The 22,161-nt window shown below is 46.3% G+C and overlaps 1 protein-coding gene across 1 annotated transcript in view; it reads left to right on the top strand.

Moving 5' to 3' along the window:
- Positions 1-770: 770 nt before the first annotated feature.
- LOC127683240 (NACHT, LRR and PYD domains-containing protein 5-like) overlaps positions 771-22,161 on the top strand; it is a 29,784-nt gene continuing 8,393 nt past the window's right edge. Inside the window, exons 1-7 of the mRNA XM_052180321.1 lie at positions 771-863; positions 4,368-5,934; positions 8,514-8,690; positions 11,930-12,091; positions 15,400-15,570; positions 18,039-18,209; positions 21,727-21,897. Of these exons, the coding sequence (XP_052036281.1) occupies positions 779-863; positions 4,368-5,934; positions 8,514-8,690; positions 11,930-12,091; positions 15,400-15,570; positions 18,039-18,209; positions 21,727-21,897 (2,504 nt within the window). The 5' untranslated portion in view covers positions 771-778. The remainder of the gene's footprint in view (positions 864-4,367; positions 5,935-8,513; positions 8,691-11,929; positions 12,092-15,399; positions 15,571-18,038; positions 18,210-21,726; positions 21,898-22,161) is intronic.

The following is a 22,161-nucleotide window of genomic DNA, read 5'->3' as shown; positions in this document are numbered from 1 at the left end:
AATTTAAAATCACTTGACAGTTCTTGGAGGGAAATGATCATCTAGGCTCTTTATATTGACTGCATTAAATTGCAGCTGTTTTGGGTATAAAACTGTTATTAATAAGGTTGAATCTTGAGGCTTGTTTTGCTCAGTCAAAGAAATGCTTCTTGCCCTAGGACCAACGTTCAGTCCCAGAACTTAGGTAAATATTCTGGTGGGAGGGGTATATGCCTATAGTACCACCACCAAGTAACAGAGACAGGAGGAAGATCACTTGCCACTCTTCTGGAGGATCTAGGTTCAATTTTTAGCTCCCACATGCCAGCTCATATCTGCAAGTCTAGTTCCAGGGAATCTATATGCCCTCTTGTGGTCTCAGCAGGCACAACCTACACAATGTTACAGGGACATTTTGTGCCCAACATCTGGGGGCACATTCTTAAAGGCAAAGCATTCTTAAAGACATCTTTAATAATTACAATTAAGAGGAGTGACTGAGAAAGACATGAAATGTCAACCTCTGGTCCACACATGTTCACACAAATGTATACACGAACCTGCCTACTCACATGTCCACACATAGCCTCGACAACCAAGTGGAGGACATTTTCTACAGAGAAGTGACTCCAAATGCTGATGCTTCAATTTTATGTGTCTTGATGTTGCACAAATAGTAGCAGCTGCCTGATTTCATGTGGCCAACAGCTGTATCCTGACCAGAGGACAGCAGTTCACAGCTCTCTTCCCTATCCTCTGTTATCAAAGAATGGGGGTAGTTCATACAGAAAGTAAAATCATGTTGGTTGGGTTTTTTTCCTCCCTTTTTCCAGAAGCCTTACAAACTGAAGAAGACGATGCAACGAGAAAGGCAAGTAAACAAGGTAACTAAAATTCTTATTTGTGGTCAATCTATAGAGAGGATGGGTGGGAGCAACATATGGCATTAGGATAGGAGTGTGGGGTTCTGGTTTCACGAATGTCTTTGCCTGAACCTTCCCTCTGATTCCTGGGGATGAACATCACAGACCAAGCCATATTGCTCAGTGTAATTTCTGTTGGGTCACAGCTTATGAAAATTTCAAAAAACCCATAAATGCAGTAAACTGACAACACAAGCCAAAGGTCGATTAATTCTAAACATAGTTGAGAATAGTTAACCACACTGATCAAATGTAGAGATTTTATTAGGTTTCAAATTGGCATACAACATGAATTTGGTTCTTTTGTTAGTGGTTTTATTATCATATTATATATAATGAGTTTCCCTTTGATATTTTCATACAACTGTCCCACCTCTACTTTGATTTGTGGACACCCAATGTGTTTGATTGGGTTGCTTACAGGAGCTTGCGAGAATGGTTATTTACAGAGGCATGGGCACCTTATCAGGATACATCACTGAAGAAAGCTCATTTCTCCATCAACCGTTAACTGCCAACAGATCCTCAGGCAGTAGCTGGACCTCATATAGTCCAGGCTGGCCTCAAACTCTCTATGTAGTTGATGATAATCTTGAACACTTAATCCTCCTGAGTAATAGAATTACAGGTGTGTCTGAACAGGTCTGGTTTATATGGCACTAGGGGTTTAACACCAAGGCAAGTGAATCTCTTCTCTGAGCCACCTCCCCAGACCCACTGTGTTATCGTTCTTGTAGTTTCCTCTAATCTGTCATCCTCTCCCAATTCCAGCCTCTGCCTCCACCCCATAGCTCACCTTCCGCTCTCATGTCGCATATATTGTCACCCACTTCCTTCTCTCCTCCACTGCTTAAGATCTCTTCTCCCCTTTTCCAAGGTCTCTTTCTATTTTTATGGTGTGTGTGTGTGTGCATAAATAAAATCTAGGCGAAAACATGCAGTATTTGTCTTTCTGAGTCTGGCATATTTTGTCTAACAGCAACTGCCAGCTCCTTCCATTTTGCTGAATAAATAGAATTCAATTAGTAAAGCCAGATGACAGTGGCTCACGCCTTCAATCCTGGCACTCAGGAGGCAAGGGCAGGTTGACCTCTGAGTTTGAGGCCAGCCTGATCTACAGGAGCAACTTGCAGGATAGCATGAGCTACACAGAGAACCCTGCTTCAGAAAAAAAAGTCTGTTGTAAATACACCACTATTTTTTCATTCCTTGTGTTGCCTTGTAATATTTATTGTTAATCCAAGCACTCAAGAGGCAAAGGAAAGTGGAACTTTGTAAGTCCCAGGTCAGTCAAGTCACATAGTGAAAAATAAGTAAATATATTCCATTGAACAGCTGTAGAGAGAAGGCACAATGATTAGAGCACTCGCTGCTCTTGTAGAGCTCTGTGGTGCAATTCATAGCACTCATCGAGCGGCTTGCAACCCTCTGTAACTCCAGTTACCTGCAACTTAAGGTACCTCTGACCTTTTCAGACACCAGGCATGCATACCATATATATACATACATGCATACATACATAGGTGGAAAACACTCTATACACCTTAATATTAATTTATAAAAAGCCCTATGCATTGCATGAGCAAGCTGCACTCTCTTCTCCCACTGGTGGGATTTTTCCTTTGCTATTTTTTCTTCTTTAGTGGTTAATCCAGCTGTAAGCATATGGTGTCCACTGAGGCACTGATTAAAAGCAGTGGTGGGACGTGGATGAGATATTTACATTGTATGCTTAGTAGAACTGAGGATCTGACCAGCTCGGACAAGAGAGTCCAAGCTGCATCCCACTTTGCTTCAAGAGTCTGATGGGAGGCAATGTTGGGAGTCATGACTCTAGGCCTATAGGTCACGACCCCTTTGGGGGTAAAACAACACTTTCACAGGGGCCACATATCATATATCCTAAGCATCAGATATTTATATTGTGACTTATAAGAGTAGCAAAAGTATAGTTATGAAGTAGCAATAACTGGTTGGGGGTCACTAAACATGAGGAACTGTATTAAAGAGTCACAGCATTGGAAAGACTGAGAACCACTGCTCTAGACTGCAGGCAGAGCCTGTACCTCTGGCAAACAGATCATGCTGACTCTTCGTGAATTATACCATCATTATTCAGCCATGTTGAAAACTGATAATTTGCAGTGCCCTCTAAATTAGAATCCTTGCTATTTTGGAAGAGTAAGTCTTCAAGACAGGGTTTCTGTCCTGGACTCATCTCTGTAGACAAAGTTGGCCTCAAACTCAGATCCACCTGCCTCTGCCTCCTGAATGCTAGGATTACAGTTGTGTGCCACCTCTGCGTGGCTGGAATCCATACTATTAAATCTAAGTATTTAATAGTATAAGTATTTAATAGTATGATGGCATTTTGAGCCATTCACTACGGGCCAGGTGCTGTGGTGCACTTAGTCTCATTGTCACATCACTTGTTCCATAACTACCTTGTTAAAGGATTTAATATCTGTCATCATCAGGGTTTCTATTGCTACAAAAAAGCACCATGTCTGAAAAGTAAGTTGGGGAGGAAAGGATTTATTTGGCAGTCTGGAGCATGGGTATAATTACATCTGTAGGTGATGGGGGAAAAGCCAGGAAGTCTTAGGTTCAACTGCAGGCTGCCTTTGGACTCTCCGGGCAAACCTAAATCTTTTAGCATGGCTAATGTTCAACATAAAGATATTGCATTGGTCCAATTCAGCAAATAGAACTTATGATCTTGCATACATGAGGGACTGAGTTTAGGACTCCAGAGTAACATAAAAAGTTGGGTCTGATGGCAGTGTGCTTACACTTAAGCAATGGCTTTTAATCACAGATGGGATGGAGAGAAAGGCCAATCTCTATAGCTCACTGGCCAAAGATAGCCCAGTCTACTTGGATCTCATGAGAATATGTGGCTCAGAAGAAGCTAGACTCAACTATGGTTATAACTAAGTTTGTGGAGTATCTTCTAACATGCATAAAGTCATGGGGTTAGGTCCTCAGTTCACCATAAAACTAAGGATGGTGGTGCACACCTGCAATCCCAGGAGTTGGGACATAGACAGGATCAGAAGTTCAAAGCCATTGTTGTCTACATAGCAACGTTGAGGCTAGCTTGAGTTATGAGACTCTTCTCTCAAAACAGGTATTGAAGTAGCAAGAACATTGTATCTAGGTATCTGACTTAAAACCAAGGAGAGAGTGTGTGTTAGCACATATTTGTATGTATTGATTACAACATATTTTGATTCATTATATAGTAGTGGCCAATTAAAGGAAATTAGCTTATTAATCACCTTACACTTCCATCATTTCTTTATTATAAATCCTTTCAGATTTCCTCCCACTTATTTTGAGATGTTTTAAGTCATTGTTAGTTATCCTCATGGTTTAGATATACATGCCAGTTTCTTTAAAACTAAGACTTTCTTGACATTTTGTTTTTCTTCTGTCCTCTTAATCTGACTTCATATCATGGAGGTGACCTACAAGACTACAAGGATCAAATGATAGCTAAATTTGACAGAAGTGTGGATCTACAATATGACAGCTCAGAGATGGAAGTATTGTCTGATGCTTTTAAACTACAACGGGAAACCTTCAGGCCTCACACCATTATCCTACATGGACAACCAGGAGTTGGGAAGTCAGCTTTGGCCAGGAGTATTGTTCTGGGATGGGCACATGGTAAACTTTACCAAGACATGTCCTGTGTCTTCTTCTTCTCTATTAGAGAAAGAAAGTGGACAGAAAAGAGCAGTTTGGAACAGCTGATTGCCAAGGAGTGGCCAGGCTCCTGGGCTCCAGTGACAAAGATTATGTCCCACCCAGAAAGACTCTTGTTTGTCATAGATGGTTTGGATGAGATGCATGCTGTCCTCCAACATGACAATATGACACTCTGCAGAGACTGGAAGGATGAACAGCCCATATACATCCTAATGTACAGCCTCTTGAGGAAGGCCCTCCTACCCCAGTCCTTTCTCATCATTACCAGCAGAAACACTGGCTTAGAAAAGCTCAAGTCGATGGTGGTGTCCCCCCTCTATATACTGGTCGGAGGACTGTCTGCATGGAGGAGATCTCAGCTGATCCTCGAGAACATCTCCGATGACTCTCAGAGAATGCAAGTCTTTCATTCAGTGATAGAGAATCACCATCTATTTGACCAATGCCAGGCCCCCTCTGTGTGCTCATTGGTCTGTGAAGCTCTACAGCTGCAGAAGGAGCTGGGAAACAGATGCACTCTACCTTGCCAAACTCTCACTGGTTTGTATGCCCCATTGGTGTTCCATAAGCTCACCTTGAGAAGGCCTTCCCAGGGCGTACTCAGTCAGGAAGAGCAAATTACCCTCGTGGGTTTGTGCAGGATGGCCGCTGAGGGAGTGTGGACCATGAGGTCAGTGTTCTATGATGATGACCTGAAGACCTACAGCCTAAAGGAGTCTGAGATCTCGGCCCTCTTTCACATGAACATCCTTCTCCAGGATGGCCGCAGCAGTGAGAAGTGTTATATTTTCTTCCACATCAGCCTGCAGGATTTCTTTGCTGCCCTATATTATGTTTTAAAAGGGCTGGGGAAATGGCATCAGCATTTTTCTTTTATTAAAATCCAAATGAGCATCACGGAGGTGAAGAGATCCGATATCACTCACCTCCTAGGGATGAGACGTTTCTTATTTGGTCTCATGAACAAGGATATTTTGAAGACTCTCAAGGTTCTGTTTGGATGTCCCGTAACCCCGACCATTAAGCAGAAGCTGGGACACTGGGTCTCTCTGATAGGTCAGCAGGTCAATGGCACCAGCCCGATGGACACCCTGGATGCCTTCTACTCTCTCTTTGAGTCTCAGGATGAAGAGTTTGTTCACACGGTTCTCAATGGCTTTCAAGAAGTGTGGCTTCTGGTTAACCAGAAGATGGACTTGATGGTATCTTCCTACTGTCTCCAGCACTGTCAGAACTTGAAGGCAATCCGGGTGGATATCAGAGACCTCTTATCAATGGATGATACTCATGAGCTGTGCCCTATTGTTTCTCTCTCAGAGTGAGTATTGAATGATTTTTATCCAAAGCCAGTTAGTAATTTTTGTATGTTACTATACATAGATGTGACTTTTGGAAATATTTGGGGTACTGGATGGCACTTAAAGGATGATTTGCTTACTAATGGGACTTGAACTGAGTCTGGTTTGTCATTATCTCGAGGAAAACCCTTTTAAATTAGAGTACTATGCTGGTGATATCACTCATCTGGTAGACCTATTTCAGCCAATAGGGTGGTCGCCTAGCATAAATGAAGCCTGGAATTCCATCCCAGAACTACATAGACTGGGTACATACCTACAAACCCAGAACTCCGGGTGGCAGAGGTGTCAGCCTAGATTCCACCATAAGCCTATCAGAACAGCCAAATTAATAATGCAGAAAAAGGAGATTCATTCAATGAGGCCACAGTGGAAAGAAGGACAGAGATCAAATGTCTATCTTGACTCCCCTCTCCATAGCCTATCTTTTGGATCCTGAAATGAAGTTAAAAGTTCAGGGACATGCATGGCTTCAGTGGTTCTGAGCAAAGTTCATGAGCCCTGACCACCACTGACACATCACCTGTCCTCCAGCCTCTCCAGAATGGTGGTCTGCTCTGTGTGGAATTGCTTTCTGGGAGGCAGGTTCTCCTCTGGCTTGCACCAGACTCCAGCCTTTCCCTTCTTCCAGAAGGAGATTCCTGGAGACTGGTAGAAACTTTGAGATTCATTGTTTCCAAAATCTGATTGTCAGAAAGATGGACAGATGACCAGACAGTAGGCAAAAGAGGGAGATCAGTGATCATGAGCATGTGCTGCTGCTCCAGAGTTCCAGAGTTTGGTTCTCAGCACCCAGTGGATTGTCTCACACCGCCTACATCTCGAGTGCCCTCTTCTGGCTTCCACGGGTGCTTGCATTTTTTGTGCACGTAGTCACAGGCACATGGCAAGCAATACACTTAAATAAAAATATTAAATATTTTAAAAAGACGTGTTTATTATGTACAAATACACCGTAGCTGTCTTCAGACACACTAGAAGAGGGCATCAGTTCTTATTACGGATAGTTGTGAACCACCATGTGGTTGCTGGGATTTGAACTCAGGACCTCTGGAAGAGCAGTCAGTGCTCTCAACTGCTGAACCATCTCTCCAGCCCAATATTAAATATTTTTTACAAAAAATTACATTCGTCTCTGTAAGCTGGTTACAGAGAAAGGATCAGATGTTCAAATTTTAAGACCAGTTACCAGTTTTTTTAAGTATATATGGATCACATCAATATCATCATTATATACTAAACTACAATGTACAGATCTAAGTTTGTTCCTTCTGATTGTGATTTTGTGGTCTTTGATCAACTTGCCTTTCCCCTCCTCCCAGTCTCTGGTGGCTTTACCATTCTACTCTCCACTTCCATTTATATTCATTCATTCATTCATTCATTCTCTCTCTCTCTCTCTCTCTCTCTCTCTCTCTCTCTCTCTCTCTCTCTCCCTCCCTCCCTCCCTCCCTCCCTCCCTCCCTCTCTCTCTCTCTCCTTCTCTGTGTATGTGTCCATCTTTGTGTGTCTCTTTGTGTGCACATGTGTGTGCATATCATGACATGTGTGGAGATCAGACAGCACCTAGCAGAGGTCTCTGGGTTTTGATCTCACCTACTCAGGCCTTAGAGTAAAATCTCACCTCACACTGATAATGCCCTCATGGGAGCTGTCATGGAATCATGTTTTCAATTGTCCACTTCCACTTATATTCTAGCATCCTCCAAGATCACTTGCAGCTGAGGGAGGAGGGCAAGAAGTCAGAGCTAGAGTCTCCTATCAAAGGTCCTGAAACCTTCCCCTTGCTGCTACTAGCAATTAGCCACACTTCCCTCACCACATAATTGGCTTTTCCTGTACTGTTTTTGTCCAGGTAGTTGCTATAACTAACAGGAAGTGGTAATCTATACTCAAAGATGGAGATGGAATGATATTATCCCCAGAGTAAAAATATAATCAAATCCAAGCTAAAGAGTTAGCACAGTAGTTAATAGCACTTCCTGTTCTTCCAGAGGACCTGGATTTGGTTCCTAGCATCACTTTGGGTGACTCACAGTTGCCTATAACTCTAGCCCCAGGGAGATTTGATGCCCTCCTCTGGCCTCCATGAGCACATATATAGAGATGCAAAGACATACAGACAGACAGACAGACAGACACACACACACAGAGAGAGAGAGAGAGAAACTCATGCACAGATGCACACACAGTTACACAAGTTTAAAAATACAATCCTTTTTAGTGCCATACAACAGAGCCATCCATTTCACCATCAGAGAGAGCTGGAATTTAAGTGAGCAGGTGACTGGGAGGACTGAAGGCTCTAAGTGGTCTAGCATATCTCCAGGGAATGCTGAAGTATCAGAGGAGGCTGACTGCAGGGCTGCTCCTGTAGCGCTCATACGAGGTAGCATGCACTGAGCTGGCTTCTATTTCCTCAGCTGCCCTGTGCTGCCTTGCAGTCTCGTCTGCCTCCTGAGGCTGGCCTGGCTGTGGCAGTCACTCATGTTCAGATCTGCCTGTCAATCATATTTTCTCTCACTTCTTCCCCTCGCAGACACAGGACTCAGAGTAAGCCCCTCCTCATGGAGTGGTGGGGAAACTTCTGCTCTGTGCTGAGCACCCACCCTAAGTTGAAGGAGCTGGACTTTGGCGACAGCGTCTTGGGCAGATGGGCCATGAATGTACTTTGCCTCAAGCTGAGGAATCCTTCCTGCAGTATAGAGAAGCTGACGTAAGTGCCACCCAGCCTGGTGCAAGCAGTCTTTCCCATGGCTTCTCCTGCCAAGACAAGGTTCTTCTATAAACCCTGAGGAGATGCATTCTGAGAGGATAAATGCTATAAAAGATCTCTTGCATGAACCAAGTTCCCAGAAGCATGGGATGTGAGTTGACCAAAAGACCTTAAAAAGGGGTTACATGGGTTTGAGGCAAGCTTAATTGCTGTGGATTTTGAAGTACAAGTAGGAATTGGTTAATCAGGAAGAGCATGAGGGGAAGACTTGGGCCAATAACATAACATGAGGTAACTGGTCAAGGTGCATGATTTATGTCGTTCTTTGATCACTCTTTAGTAACTCTGAAACTGTACGAATATGTGAACAGGTATTGATTAAATACAATAATGGTAATGAGAGTCAGTCTGAGAAGAAGCTGACGTAATTCCCTTCCAAAGAGGCAGTTTAATGGAAGGAAGAGCAGAATTTACAGGAACAATCCAATGTAGAGGGATTCAAACATGACGGGGCCTTTAAAATGGAGAGGTTTCCCTTTAAACACTGGAGAGCAGCTTTCTTAAGAGAGAGAATAAGGTAGAGTGGCCGGAGGGATTGCTCAGTGGTTAGAGCATCAGCTGCCCTTGCAGAGGACTCAGGCACTGTTCCCAGCACCCACGTGGTAGCTGATAGCCTCTCTAACTCCAGCTCCAGGGATTCCAGTTTCCTCTTGCCACCTCCATGGACTCTGGCACATATGTGGTGCATGTACAGTCATGCAGGTGCACACGCATACACATTAATGACAGTATGTTCAAGTCATCACAAGAGGGGTGTTGGGCTTGAGTCAAAAGAGCCTCTTTAGACTGAGCCCTCCACTATCACATCTCAGCAAATCCCTGTGAGAAGTCTCTCTGAACCAAATCCCCAGAACAAAGGAAAAGTGTGCCTTTTAGGAGTAGTGAGCGGTTTCCCATCACATGATGTAGTTCAGCATAGCATGTGAGACAAGGAGAGTGAAGAGCCCAATTGAGAACTGTCAAGTCACCGCACAGACCACTTAACTCTGTCCCAGTGGGAGCTGCATGGCCTGTTTGCCTCAGGCTGTGGGATCTGACCTGTGGTTGGAAGCACTACCCTTTAGAGGCAGCCTCATGCTGTAACACTAACACAAACCTGATCCTGCTCCAGATGCCAGGCGTCTTGGGGAGGGAGGATAATCCCAGCTCTACTTGAGACCAAAAGCCTACTCTTTAACCTGCCATTCCAAGCCAGGGAAAATCCACGTGACGTCAGCGTGGGGCTGCTCACGTTCTCCGTTGCTAATGCATGCACTGAGTTCTGCCCTGACTTCCCTAGATCCTAGACTACAAGCTGTAGTGATGGTGTTTTACCACAGCGATAGAAAGCCCACCTGAGACAATGACTAAAAGCTACATGGGTAGAAAGCGTTTTCTGTTGTAACTCTCAGGTCATACCGCATCCTTGAGGTACGTCAGGGCACAGACTGAAGCGGAAGTCGTAGAGGAAGGCTGCTTAACTGGCTTGTTCCCCATGGCGTGCTCAGCTTGTTTTCTTATCCACCCCGCACTACCTGCCCAGGGGTGGCACTGCCCACAGTGCTCTGGTCCCACACACATCAATCATTACCCAAAGACTGCTCTTCAGATGTGCTTAGAGGACAATTTGATTAAGGCATTTTCTTAATTGAGAGTCCTCCTCCCCAGAGTCTAGCTTTATCAAGTTGACAAAGAAAAAGCAAAAACAAACAAAAAACGGAGACAGCAGGTAGGTGTGGCCATGCGGGTGAACTGTAATGAAGCACAAGTGTTGTGTTTGATGCTATCTGGTATCCCTGTAGACAAGTTGTTCTCATCCTGTGGGTTGTGACCCTTTGGGGCTCAAATGGCCCATTCATGGGGGTCACACATCAGATCCTACATATCCGATAGTTAACATAACAATAGCAACATCACAGCTATGAGTAACAGTGAAAATAATTTTATGGTTGGTGTCACTACAACATGAACTATATAAGGGTCACTGCACTAGGGAAGGTGAGAACCACCACTCCGGAGAGAGCTCTCCAGAACAGGATTGCTTAATGTCCCTCTCCTGGGCCCTCTGGCGCATTGTGTGTGTGGGGGGCGGGGCTGTACAAATAAAGGCAAACAGAGCTGAGGGTGTGGCTTAGTGTGTAGAATTCTTGTCTGCCACGCAGTAGGGCAGACTTTGACCACCAGGATTACATAAACTATACGTGAGGGCAAAAGCCTATAACCCTAGCACTTGGGAAGTGATGGCAGGTGGACCTGAAGTCCAAGGTCAGTAGCTTCTTGCAGAAGAGCAGAGCTGGGTTCCCAGCTTCTAACTCCAGCTCTCGTGAGCCAGTGCCCTCTGCTGGCCTCCGTGGGTACCTGGATGCTCATGCACACAAAAACCTTTAGGAGTGTTAAAAACTTGTTCACTGTCATGTCATCCTCAGCTACATAGTGAGTTTGAGACCAGCTTAAGATAAATCAAGAGCCCATCTCAGAAGAGGAAAACTTAACTGACAGGAATGTTCACCCAGGGCTGCAGTCCCAGCACTTGAGTGACAGAGGGAAGAGTTTTACACAGCATTGGCTATGTGAGACTGTCTCAGAAACAAACTCTATGCAAAGAACTATGATAGATGGGTAAACAGAAGAGTGTTATTGATTAAATGTGATTCTTAACTAAATGAGTAATTAAATATGACTATTCTCTCTCTCCCTCCCTCCCTCCCCCTCCCTCTCCCTGCCTCCCCCTCCCTCTCCCTGCCTCCCCCTCCCCCTCCCCGCCTCCCCCTCCCCGCCTCCCCCTCCCCGCCTCCCCCTCCCCCTGCTTCCCCCTCCCCCTCCCCCTGCCTCCCCCTCCCCCTCCCCCTGCCTCCCCCTCCCCCTCCCCCTGCCTCCCCCTCCCCCTCCCCCTGCCTCCCCCTCCCCTCCCCCTGCCTCCCCCTCCCCCTCCCCCTGCCTCCCCCTCCCCCTCCCCCTGCCTCCCCCTTCCCCTCCCCCTGCCTCCCCCTCCCCCTCCCCCTCCCCCTGCCTCCCCCTCCCCCTCCCCCGCCTCCCCCTCCCCCTCCCTCTCCCCTCCCCCTCCCTCTCCCCCTCCCTCTCCCCCTCCCTCTCCCCCTCCCTCTCCCCCTCCCTCTCCCCCTCCCTCTCCCCCTTCCCCTCCCTCTCCCTCTCCCCCTCCCTCTCCCCCTCCCTCTCCCTCCCTCCCTCCATGTCTACAGGTTTAAGAGGGTCCTGTCTGGCCTGAAATATCTATGGAAGCTCCTTGTTAGCAATAAGAACTTAAAGTACCTCAATCTAGGGAACACTCCCATGAGGGATGATACCATGAAGTCAGTCTGTAACGCGCTGAAACACCCAAGATGCTCCCTGGAGACTCTGAGGTGAGTGTGTGACTTTTTACTGTAAAATTTGGAATAATTTCCAGGAAGTTGCAAAACTACAGCAACTTGTGGGTGGTGAACTGTGAGTTAAAAGGCGCCCCCGTGTCCACCCCACCCCACCCCAGGGCTAAAGCCACTAGTGAAGGTTGGATGCGGGATTTTTGACCATGCTCACCACAGGCTTGTGCCTGGCTGGCGTAGGGCTATGTAAAGCTGCTGGGCAGGGCTCCAGGGGCGGGGGAGCGCAGTCTGAAGTCCAGGGCACTACTGGAGCCGGCTCACGGGTTCCTGGGCCTGCACAGAGACAGGAGTCATCATGTTCCCAGACTCCTATACACCCAGACTCTGCTGGGAGGAGCGGAAGAGCTGAGGACTGAGCCTGGGACACCGGGGCTGGATCTAGCCTGGGTCCAAAGGGAAAAAAGGGGAACTCTGCCGCTGGGTCCTTGGCTTGCTAGGCAGGCAGCTTGGCTTAGTGGAGGCCATGACTGGGAGCACTGAGAAGCTTTCTGTGGGAGACTGGATGCAGCTCTTTAGGGGAAGGTCGGCTCCATTGCTCCCCATGGCGGATCTGGATGAAAAGAGGCCGTCCATGGTTTCAAGGCATTTACTGTCATGGCTGAGAGTGGTGGTGAGTATCCGTACCCCACTTTCTCAGGGCAGGCCTGAGGTTAAATACCTTGTGCAGGGAGCAGTGTCTGGGAAGAGGAGTTTATTGGCTAAGCCTCCAGACCTTTAGGTACCGCATTAAAATGGAGATGGATGTTGAGGCTACTGTGGTCACATCCTCTACCTGTGGAGGGGCTTGGGGCATTGCCCTTTGTGGCTGATGGCCACAGAATTATGAAGAGCTCCAGCCTCCTGTCAGAGGCCTGGTGCATGGTCCAGGAGTGTGGCAAAACGTCTCTTGTCCCTTGCAGGGTTATCCTCTGCGGGGTCATCTGTGGAGTCACTAGGGTTTCTTCTTCCTTTCTTTTTTTCTCCTTTTTTTTATTGGATGTTTTCTTTATTTAGATTTCAAATGTTATCCCATTTCCCACCCCACCCCTGCTTCTATGAGGGTGTCCCTACACCCACTCCACTTCCACTTCCTGCCCTCGGTTCACCAACACTGGGGCTTCTATCTAGCCTTTATAGGACCAAGAACCTCTCCTCCCATAGGTGGCTGACAAGGCAATCCTCTGCTACACACACAGCAGGAGCCCTGGGTACTCCTTGGCTTAGTCCCTGGGAGCTCTGGGGGTATCTGTCTGGTTGATGTTGTTGTTCCTATGAATCCCTTCAGCTCCATCAGTTCTTTCTCTAATTCCTCTATTGGGGACCCCATGCTCAGTCCAATGGTTGGCTGCGAGCATCCGCCTCTGTATTTGTAAGGCTCTAGCAGGGTTTCTCAGGAGACAGCCATATCAGGCTCCTTTCAGCAAGCATCGACAATAGTGTTGGGGTTTGGTGACTGTATATGGGATGAATCTCCAGGTGGGACAGTCTATGGATGGCCTTTCTGCCAGTCTTTGCTCTACACTTTATTTCCATATTTGCTCCTCTGAGTATTTGGTTGCCCTTCTCAGAAGAACTGAAGTACCCACACTTTGGTCTTCCTTCTTCTTGAGCTTCACGTGTCACTGGGGTTTCAAATGCAGCTCAACCAGAAACCAGGCTGTCTTTCACGGTCCCACAGTGAACCCTTTGGGGGTTACATATCGGATATTCTGCATATTGGATACTTACATTATGATTCATAACAGTTCAAAATTTACAGTTATAAAGTAGTGACAAGGGGCTGGAGAGATGGCTCAGCAGTTAAGAGCACCGACTGTTCTTCAAAGGTCCCGAGTTCAATTCCCAGCAACCACATGGTGGTTCAAAACCATCTGTATTGGGTCTGATGACCTCTTCTGGTGTGTCTGAAGAGAGTAATGGTGTACTCATATGCATAAAATAAAATCTTAAAAAAATAAAGTAGTGACGAAATAACTATGGTTGGAGATCACCACAACATTAGGAACTGTATTAAAAGGATGCAGCCTTAGGAAGGCTGAGGACCACTGCTCTAGGGAGTTAGAGATGGAGAAGTTCTGGAGGTGGGGCCAATACTGATTTGGCAGTGCTATAGTGGGGATGGGAGACAGGCAAAGAGAATGGGCTACATGCCAGCAACTTGAGCATTTCAACAGTAGATTTTAAGGCATAAATATTGCATCCATGTTTATAAAATTCCAGTGTTTTATAAACATTAAAAACACGACCAGTGTGGTGGCCCAGGGGATAAAGGATTTTGCCACCAAGCCTCATGACCTGGGTTTAATTCCCAGACTCCACATGGTGGAAAGAGAGAGAGAGGAAGGGAAGGGGAAAGAGAAAGGGAGGGAGAGGGAGAGAGGGAGGACTCCCCAAAGTTGTCCTTTGGCCGCATGCCCATTATGGCATATGTGTGTGCACACATACACATTAAGAAATTTAGAAATGATTAAAAACAAGTATATACCTGTAACCTAGCACTGTGGTTGCTGAGTCATGAGGATGGCAAGTTTGAAGCCCAACCTGCTTTGTCTAGCAAGATGTCCTGTTTTCAGAAAAAGTGGTGGAGGGTGTGGTTCAGTGGTACGAGGCAGAAAAGCTGAGCTGGTAAGGGGCTCACAGAGCATGCAACAAGCGCAGGGCTCAGTCCCCACAGGTACACAAACCCAGGTATAGTGCTCGAACCTGTAATCCCAGTGCTCCAGAGGTAGAGGCAGGAGGAGTGGATCAACCTCAGCTATTTAGCAACTTGGAGGCCAACCTGGGCTAACACAAGGCCTTGTCTCAAAAAGGTCACAAGTAATCTCAGGCATTTTTAAATGGTTATATAACTATGGTGAACTTGGCCAGTTAGAACTGAAACAGACCATCATGTGAAGTGTTTTCCATCAATACTTGTTAAGGAGTTGACACTTTGTTTTGTTTTCTAATTAGATTTTATTTTGTATGTGCATGTAGCATGTGTGTGGTCAGAGAACTCAGAGCGATGCGTTCTCTCCTTGCATAGTATGGGTCCTGGATCATACTCAGGTTTTTGGTCTGGGCAGTGAGCACCTTTATCCATTGAGAACTCAGCAGCCCTGTGCTTTTTTTTTCAATTTAGCAAATATAGATGGCATATTGCATCTGTGGGGATGTGGTGTGCTGGTTGACAGTGTTGACGGGCTACTATAAGGAAGAGAGAACTAAATATCTGTGTTAACAGTCTCTTCCAGTTCCTAAGGAGATAAGTAGAAAGAGGGTTACCCAAGAGGGACAAGAAAATAATCTTGTGCTGCCTCTCTCTACAGGTTGGATTCCTGTGAGTTAACCCTCACTGGTCTTGAGATAATCTCCACACTCCTACTTTCAACCACCAGGCTAAAGTGTCTTAGCCTGGCCAAAAATAAGGTGGGAGTACAGAGTATGACGTCCCTTGGGATTGCCTTGAGTAGCTCAATATGTCCACTGCAGAAGCTGATGTGAGTCTCCCTTCCTCTCACCCCCATGACTCTGTTGCATCTGAGATGCCCAGAGATGAGTTGGTGGGCCTGTCGAGTGTTTCTCCAGAATGAGGATGGTAGCTATGGCCTCATGGGAATGCCGTGGTGTTGGGGCATACAAGAAACCCCATTCATTCAATCATGGCCGCCCTTCTGTTGGGAGTCTAGTGGGTGTCAGTCAAAGACCTCTGTCCTAACAAAGCTCTTTTAGAGAGTGATGCCTATATGAGCCAAGTGGGTTAGTTCACACTTAACTCCACAGTTATAGTTACCTACTTGTTCAGTAACCAATGACTTCATTCTTGGATACCCAAGTCTGAAGTAGAGCTTGTACATTGTTGGCACAGGTGTACAGTTGTCTATATGACTAGCACCCAGGAGGCTAAAGCAGAAGGATCATAGCAAGTCTAAAGTCAGCCTGCGCTACACAATGAGAGCTTGTCTTCTGTCTGTCTCTCTCTGTCGTTTTCCTCTGTGTGTCTCTCTCTTCCTGTCTCTCCTTGTCTATCCCTTTCCCCTCCCCCATCACACATAAACCAAAAAGAAGTTCTGGTGAGGTTGGTAAAGAACACCTGTACAAGCATGAGGGCCAGAGTTCAGATCACCAGAATCCCTGTAAATGTTAGATGGGCTTGGTGGATCACATACAGCACTAAGGAGGAAGACTCTGCTCCATGGTCACCCCTCAGAGGTGTCTGCTGGCACCTGTCACAGCTCTAGCTTATTAAAGTCACTGAAAACAAATAGTAAACATCACTCTTTGAGACCAGAGGCAAGGATGGACTTAACGGTACTCACCAATGGATTTGGTTCCAGGCCCCCATATTAGATGGCTGACAACCAGTTTCGAGGGCTGCAGCGCCTTCTTGTGGCCTCTGCAGGCACTGCACCTGCATACACATACGCACATAAATAAAAGTCTTAAAGGCCAGAAACAGAAAAAATGACAATAATGTCAATGTAGTTGCTGGACATTGGTCCCATTCAGCTGTTTTCTTTATTCACCAGGAGAGATCCATCATTAGTGATCCTGAATAACCGCTAAGAATTCCGAGTCTGTGGGGGTGGTTAGTTTGGCCACGGCCCTATGACAAGGGGTCTACAAAGCTTTTGTTTTCTAGTCTGGCAGTCTAGTCTTCCCTTGAATGCCTGAGGCAATCAAATAGATTTTACATTGGCAAATATGTGTAATCAAATAGTTTATATAGTTGATCTATTGTCACATATAGAGGAGTTTCCTCCCATGAATTCATATTGATGTTCAGTGAGATGGTCAGGGACAAAGAAATCATAGGCCAGTGAGATGGCTCAGCAGGAAAATATGTCTGCTGCCAAGGGGAAGTATAGATGAATGGTTGTGTGTGTGTGTGTGTGTGTGTGTGTACTAAGATCTACTCTATTTGTTGGGTGCCTGTGTATTAGTGCAGTTCCTGGGGAGGGCAGAAGAGGGCATCGGATCCCTACGAGCTTGAGTTACAGGTAGTTGTGAGACATTCCATATAGGATCTGGGGATGGAGCTGAAGCCCTTTGGAAGAAGAGCGAGCTCTCTTAACCGCTGAGCTACCCGTCCAGACCCTATGCATGTACCTCCTGTGTGTTCAACATAACACTCACACACAGATATTCTCCCCTTTCTCACCCATATTTCCTCCCACTATCTCCTTCCATTCTCTGGACACATTCATTTCTATTTTCCTGATGGTTATATGTACACAATTGTATGTGCACACAAAATCATGGGCTGGCTGGCAGGACCAGCACCAGGCTTTGGTGATGTTAGCTTAGTTCTTGAACCCACATGGTGAAAAGTGACTCATTTCAGTTGTTCTCTACATGCACATGTGCACACATGCACACACACACTCACACTGTGCCCCCATGCATGCATGCAAGAAATAAAATGCACTTTTAAAAAGTGTGAGGCCGGAGAGATGGCTCAGCAGTTATGAAAACTTGTTGCTCTTCAGAGTTCTGAATACCCACATTGGACATCACAATCGCCTGTAACTCCAGCTCCAGAGAATCTAACACCACCTTCTGCCTCCTTGGGCACCCACATAACACACACATAGATACATACAGACACACACATAGATACACACACACACAGATACACACAAACAACCATTTTAAATAATTGTAAAAAAAAAATTAAGTCTAGAAACCACAAATGAGATCGGCTTGATTTTCTTACTATGCTTGTCTCTTGTTGCGTCCATTTCTCTACAAATGGCAAGTTCATTCTTGTGATGGATGGAAAAAATATTCCATTAACTACATATACATTTTCCATATCATTTCTTCTGTTGCTGTACACTTCAGTTGTTTCCATAGCTTAGCTGTTGTGAATAGTGCCATAATAAATGTTGGGATGTGAGTTCAGAAGAGGGAAACTCAACAATGGGCCTCACTGTCTTCTCTGTTGGGGTGTGGGCTCTCCTTGCAGCCTGGACAGCTGTGACCTCACACCTCTCAGCTGCCACATCCTGGCCTCGGCCCTTTTCAGCAACCAGAACTTGACTCACCTGTGCCTGTCAAACAACAGCCTGGGGACTGACGAAGTGCAGCAGCTGTGTCGGTGCATGAGGCATCCAGAATGTGCTCTCCAGCGGGTGATGTGAGTCTGGTTGGTTTCTTTGGGAGGCCATCACAGCTTTCAGACCAATAGGTGTGTGTGTTCTGTAAGGGAAAGATGTGGGGATGAGGTTGGAGTACAGGAGTTAGAGTGATGGTCCAGGGCCAGGAGGAGCAGCTTCCTCCAGGTTATTGGATACTTTCTATTGCTGTGATGCAACACCCTGACAAAAAGTAACTTAAGGAAGAAAGGGGTTTGTGGTTTGTTTGTTTAGGGTTTGTTCCAGAGAGAGAGATTCCAGCTCCATGGGGAAGGCTCAGCAACAGTCAGGAGAAACAAAAGAGCAGGGAGCAGGAGCCGGGAGCAGGGAACAGGAAGCAGGAGCAGGAAGCAGGAAGCTGCTGCACATTTTTAACACACTTAGGAAGCAGCGAGAACGGGTAGTGAGATGAGGCTATAACTCTCACAGCCCACCTCCAGCTGTGTGCTTCCTCCAGTGAGGCTCCCCCTCAAGGTTCCACCATCTCCCTAGGGGGCACCACCCAAGGTGAGCCAATTGTTCCAGTACCTGAGTCTTCTTGAGGACAGACAGGTTCATAATCTTCACAGCATTCCCAGTATGTTTAGGGCTCCGGTTCTTTGACCCTCATTAGTATGCGACCATTTTGTTATTACTACTTGTGTATGTTTTGAAGATGATTGCAGGCTTTTATTACATGATTATCTATATACAGGGATGAGCACGAATGCCACAGCACTCACATGTAGGTCGGGAGGACAACTTGCAGGAGTTGGTTCTCTCCTTCCCACCATGTGGGTCTCAGGGATCAAAGCCAAATCATTAGGCTTGGCTGCAAGCCCCTTTGCCCACAATGCAGTTTTACCAGCCCTCAAGATTTTTTCTAAGCACAACCTTTGTTTTTTTAATTTGCTTTATTTATGGGTAGAGTTGGTTAAAAGGGTGTATACATGCACGTGGAGGCTGAAGGTTGCTATTGTTTTCAGACACACTCTCTAGAGTCTGGCTTGAAACCAGTTTGCAAGTTCATCTATGCTAGCTAGCTCAGTGGATTGATCTCTGCCTCAGGACCACTGAGATTACAGGAGAGTCAGTAAGTCTGACCTGCATGTGTATAAATTCCTAAGATGTGCACTCAGTTCCTCATGCAAACCACTTTACCCAAAGATCTAAAGTTTTATGGTGGTTATTTTTAATATAAGATGGTGTATTTGCAATATCCTGCACACATTTCCCTGCTCACTCTGTCTTCTAATAACACAGTGAAGTATATATGGTATGCAGTCATATTCTGTTACTGAATATGAAGCAAAAACTGTTTAACATGTTCATTTTGGACACAGCACGTTTTTAATATTTGATGCAGATATTGTTGAATGTAGGAGTAGAACCTGTGTCTCTGGGTAGCTGTCTGTGCTGAGTCCTGTCCCTGTCTGTTTCTGTGCTTTGCTCTGTTTGTAGAAATCCTGTCTCTCTCTGTCTTTGTTTTCTTGGGGCGGAAAAGGTTTTCTTCAAATACAGTCGAGCTGTGCTCCCTAAGCATGCTTGCCTCGCCAGTCTGAAGCTGTCATTCCTGGTGACCCGGGTTTTTCTTCCTGGGGTCATTGACTGTGCTTTCATCATCTACTCAACTCTCAGGTTTTGTTTTTCATGGAACAATGCTTTCCTTAATGTCTACTGTTGGTCCAGATCTACCGTCGCTTGTGCCTGTCCATCTTTATCTACCAAGTCACAGAGGACATCCTAGCCCCCTGGTGCTTAGTCACTTTCTAGCTGGGGTGTGCGTGTGTCAGGGAGGGGTGAGCGTTCACGTGTGGGACACCCATCCGTGTGAGCATGCACATGCATGCCACACTGAGGAAAGCCTCAGTCGACGAGTCTTAACTTCTGCCTTCCTGAGCTGGCGCGCTCTGTTGTTAGCCACTGAGAATGACAGACTAGCCAAATCGGCAAGCTCTGGGTTCAAGGGAGGGGCTCTGCCTCGATGTAATGAGGTGGTGGAGATCCATCAAGGAAGACACCAGCAGCCAACCTTCTAGCTTCTAGGCATCCCCATCTGCCATTAGCGGTGCAGGGATTGCAGATGTGTGCTGGACTCTAGGGATCCAGACACCGGTCCTTCCAATTGTCTAACGGGGACTCTACCCACTGAGCCATCCCTCCAGCCTGAGATTTCTGAGAGCAGGATCTTATGTAGCCTCATGAGACGTGTGATCTCATTCAAGGAACGACTCTCAATGGCCTACACACATGCACACTTTAGACACGTACTTATGAAAAGAATATTTTAGGAGGCAGCAATTGACTCCGGGCTAAGACCACAGATACATGGTGCTGGAGGCTCCTAGGAACAGCACTCGTGCAGGCCACAGTGGGAAGACACTCTCCTTGTTACCTAAGTTATCTTCAACCATAAACCTTCTGTCTACAAAGAATGAGATTCTTGTTAACTAGGATTAGCGCTGCTGAAAGAGTTAAAGCTGCTTTTTCTGGTTGGACACGTGGGGTGCTGCTTGTTCATTCCCTTGGAACAATTACTCCATCAATGACTTCTTGTGAATAAAGCACATGATGTGAGGCAGCCGGTGAAGGAGCTCGCAGCCAAGCTCCACGGCCTGAGTTCAATCTCCAGGACCCATATGACGGAAGGAGAGAGCTGAGTTCTACAAGTCGTCATGTGGCGCGTCCTTCATGATTGATGCACATGCCTTCCTTTGAAAACACAGACATGTGTTTCACATGTCTGCATAAACCAGGACGTCTGTTAAAGAATATAAACTTAGCTACATGGGGTGGTGCTTCCTTGTAATGACAATATTCAGGACACAGAGGTAGGAATTCTAGGTGATCCTCACTGAGTTCCCAGCCGGTACCAGTAGGCTACTATGAAGATCCTGTCTCAAAAAAATATAAAACTGGGGTTGGCAAGATGGCTCAGCAGGTAGAGGCACTTGCTGCCAAGCTTGTCAGTCTGAATTTGATCTCTGTGACCTGCAGGGTGGATGGAGAGGACCAACCTGAGCCACTTACCTTCTGACCTCCCTTCATGCACCGTAGCATAAGTGCAGTCCCCCTCCCCCCACAGTAAAATAAAGTGTAATTTAATTTTTTTCATACTATTAGAAATACAGGAGGGATAGAGGGTCAGAGGGTGTGCGCACGTGTGCCTGTGTGTGTGCCTGCACAGCATGCATATGGGTGGCAGAGAAGGGAGGAGTCAGTTATTTTCTTCCACCATGTAGTTCCCGGAGAATGACCTTGGACTGCGTTCTCAGGCTTGACAGCAAGCACTCTTACCTGCTGAGCCATCTCGCCAGGCTGCTCAGAGCTTGAGACTCTTCCAGTATGCCCTGATGCTAGTGCCTACCCAGTAACTGCCAACTTCTTTAATCACGCCCCCCCCACTTAAGGCTGACAGCAATGGGCAATATAAATAGGAGCACTGTCCGATAGAAGGGTAAACTGAGGCCAGGAGGCGTCTCTTTTTCAAGGCCCTGAGAAAGAACCGTGGTGATCTTTCTCTTCCATTTGTCTCCACAGACTGAATCACTGCAACATTGCATCTGACGCCTGCAGCTTCCTGGCATTGATGCTCACAAAGAACAGAAAGCTGACACACCTGAGCCTGACCATGAACCCCATAGGAAACAGTGCAATGAAGCTGCTGTGTGAAGCTTTAAAGGAGCCCACTTGTTCCCTTCAAGAACTGGAGTGAGTGAACAGTGGGGTTAAGGGTCATCCCCGCTGCCCAGGTTGCTAGAATGCAAGAGATGGGTAAGGCGAAGTGAGAATCAAAAACTAAGTCTAAGGTCAAGTGCTCATCTTCCTGACAGTCACACTAGCCAGATAACGTGAGGAGCTGAGTCCACAGAGTTGAGGGAAGGAAGGAATTACTACCAACAGAAACCCCAAGGCACAACTATGAGTTCTTGGTGGTCATTGATCCCTAAAATCTGTTCATGTCTTCAGACATTA

Source organism: Apodemus sylvaticus, chromosome 1, assembly GCF_947179515.1.
Source record: "Apodemus sylvaticus chromosome 1, mApoSyl1.1, whole genome shotgun sequence".
NCBI classification, from domain to species: domain Eukaryota; kingdom Metazoa; phylum Chordata; class Mammalia; order Rodentia; family Muridae; genus Apodemus; species Apodemus sylvaticus.
The sequence above is the reverse complement of the archived record's forward strand: the minus strand, read 5'-3'. Positions and strand labels throughout refer to the sequence as shown.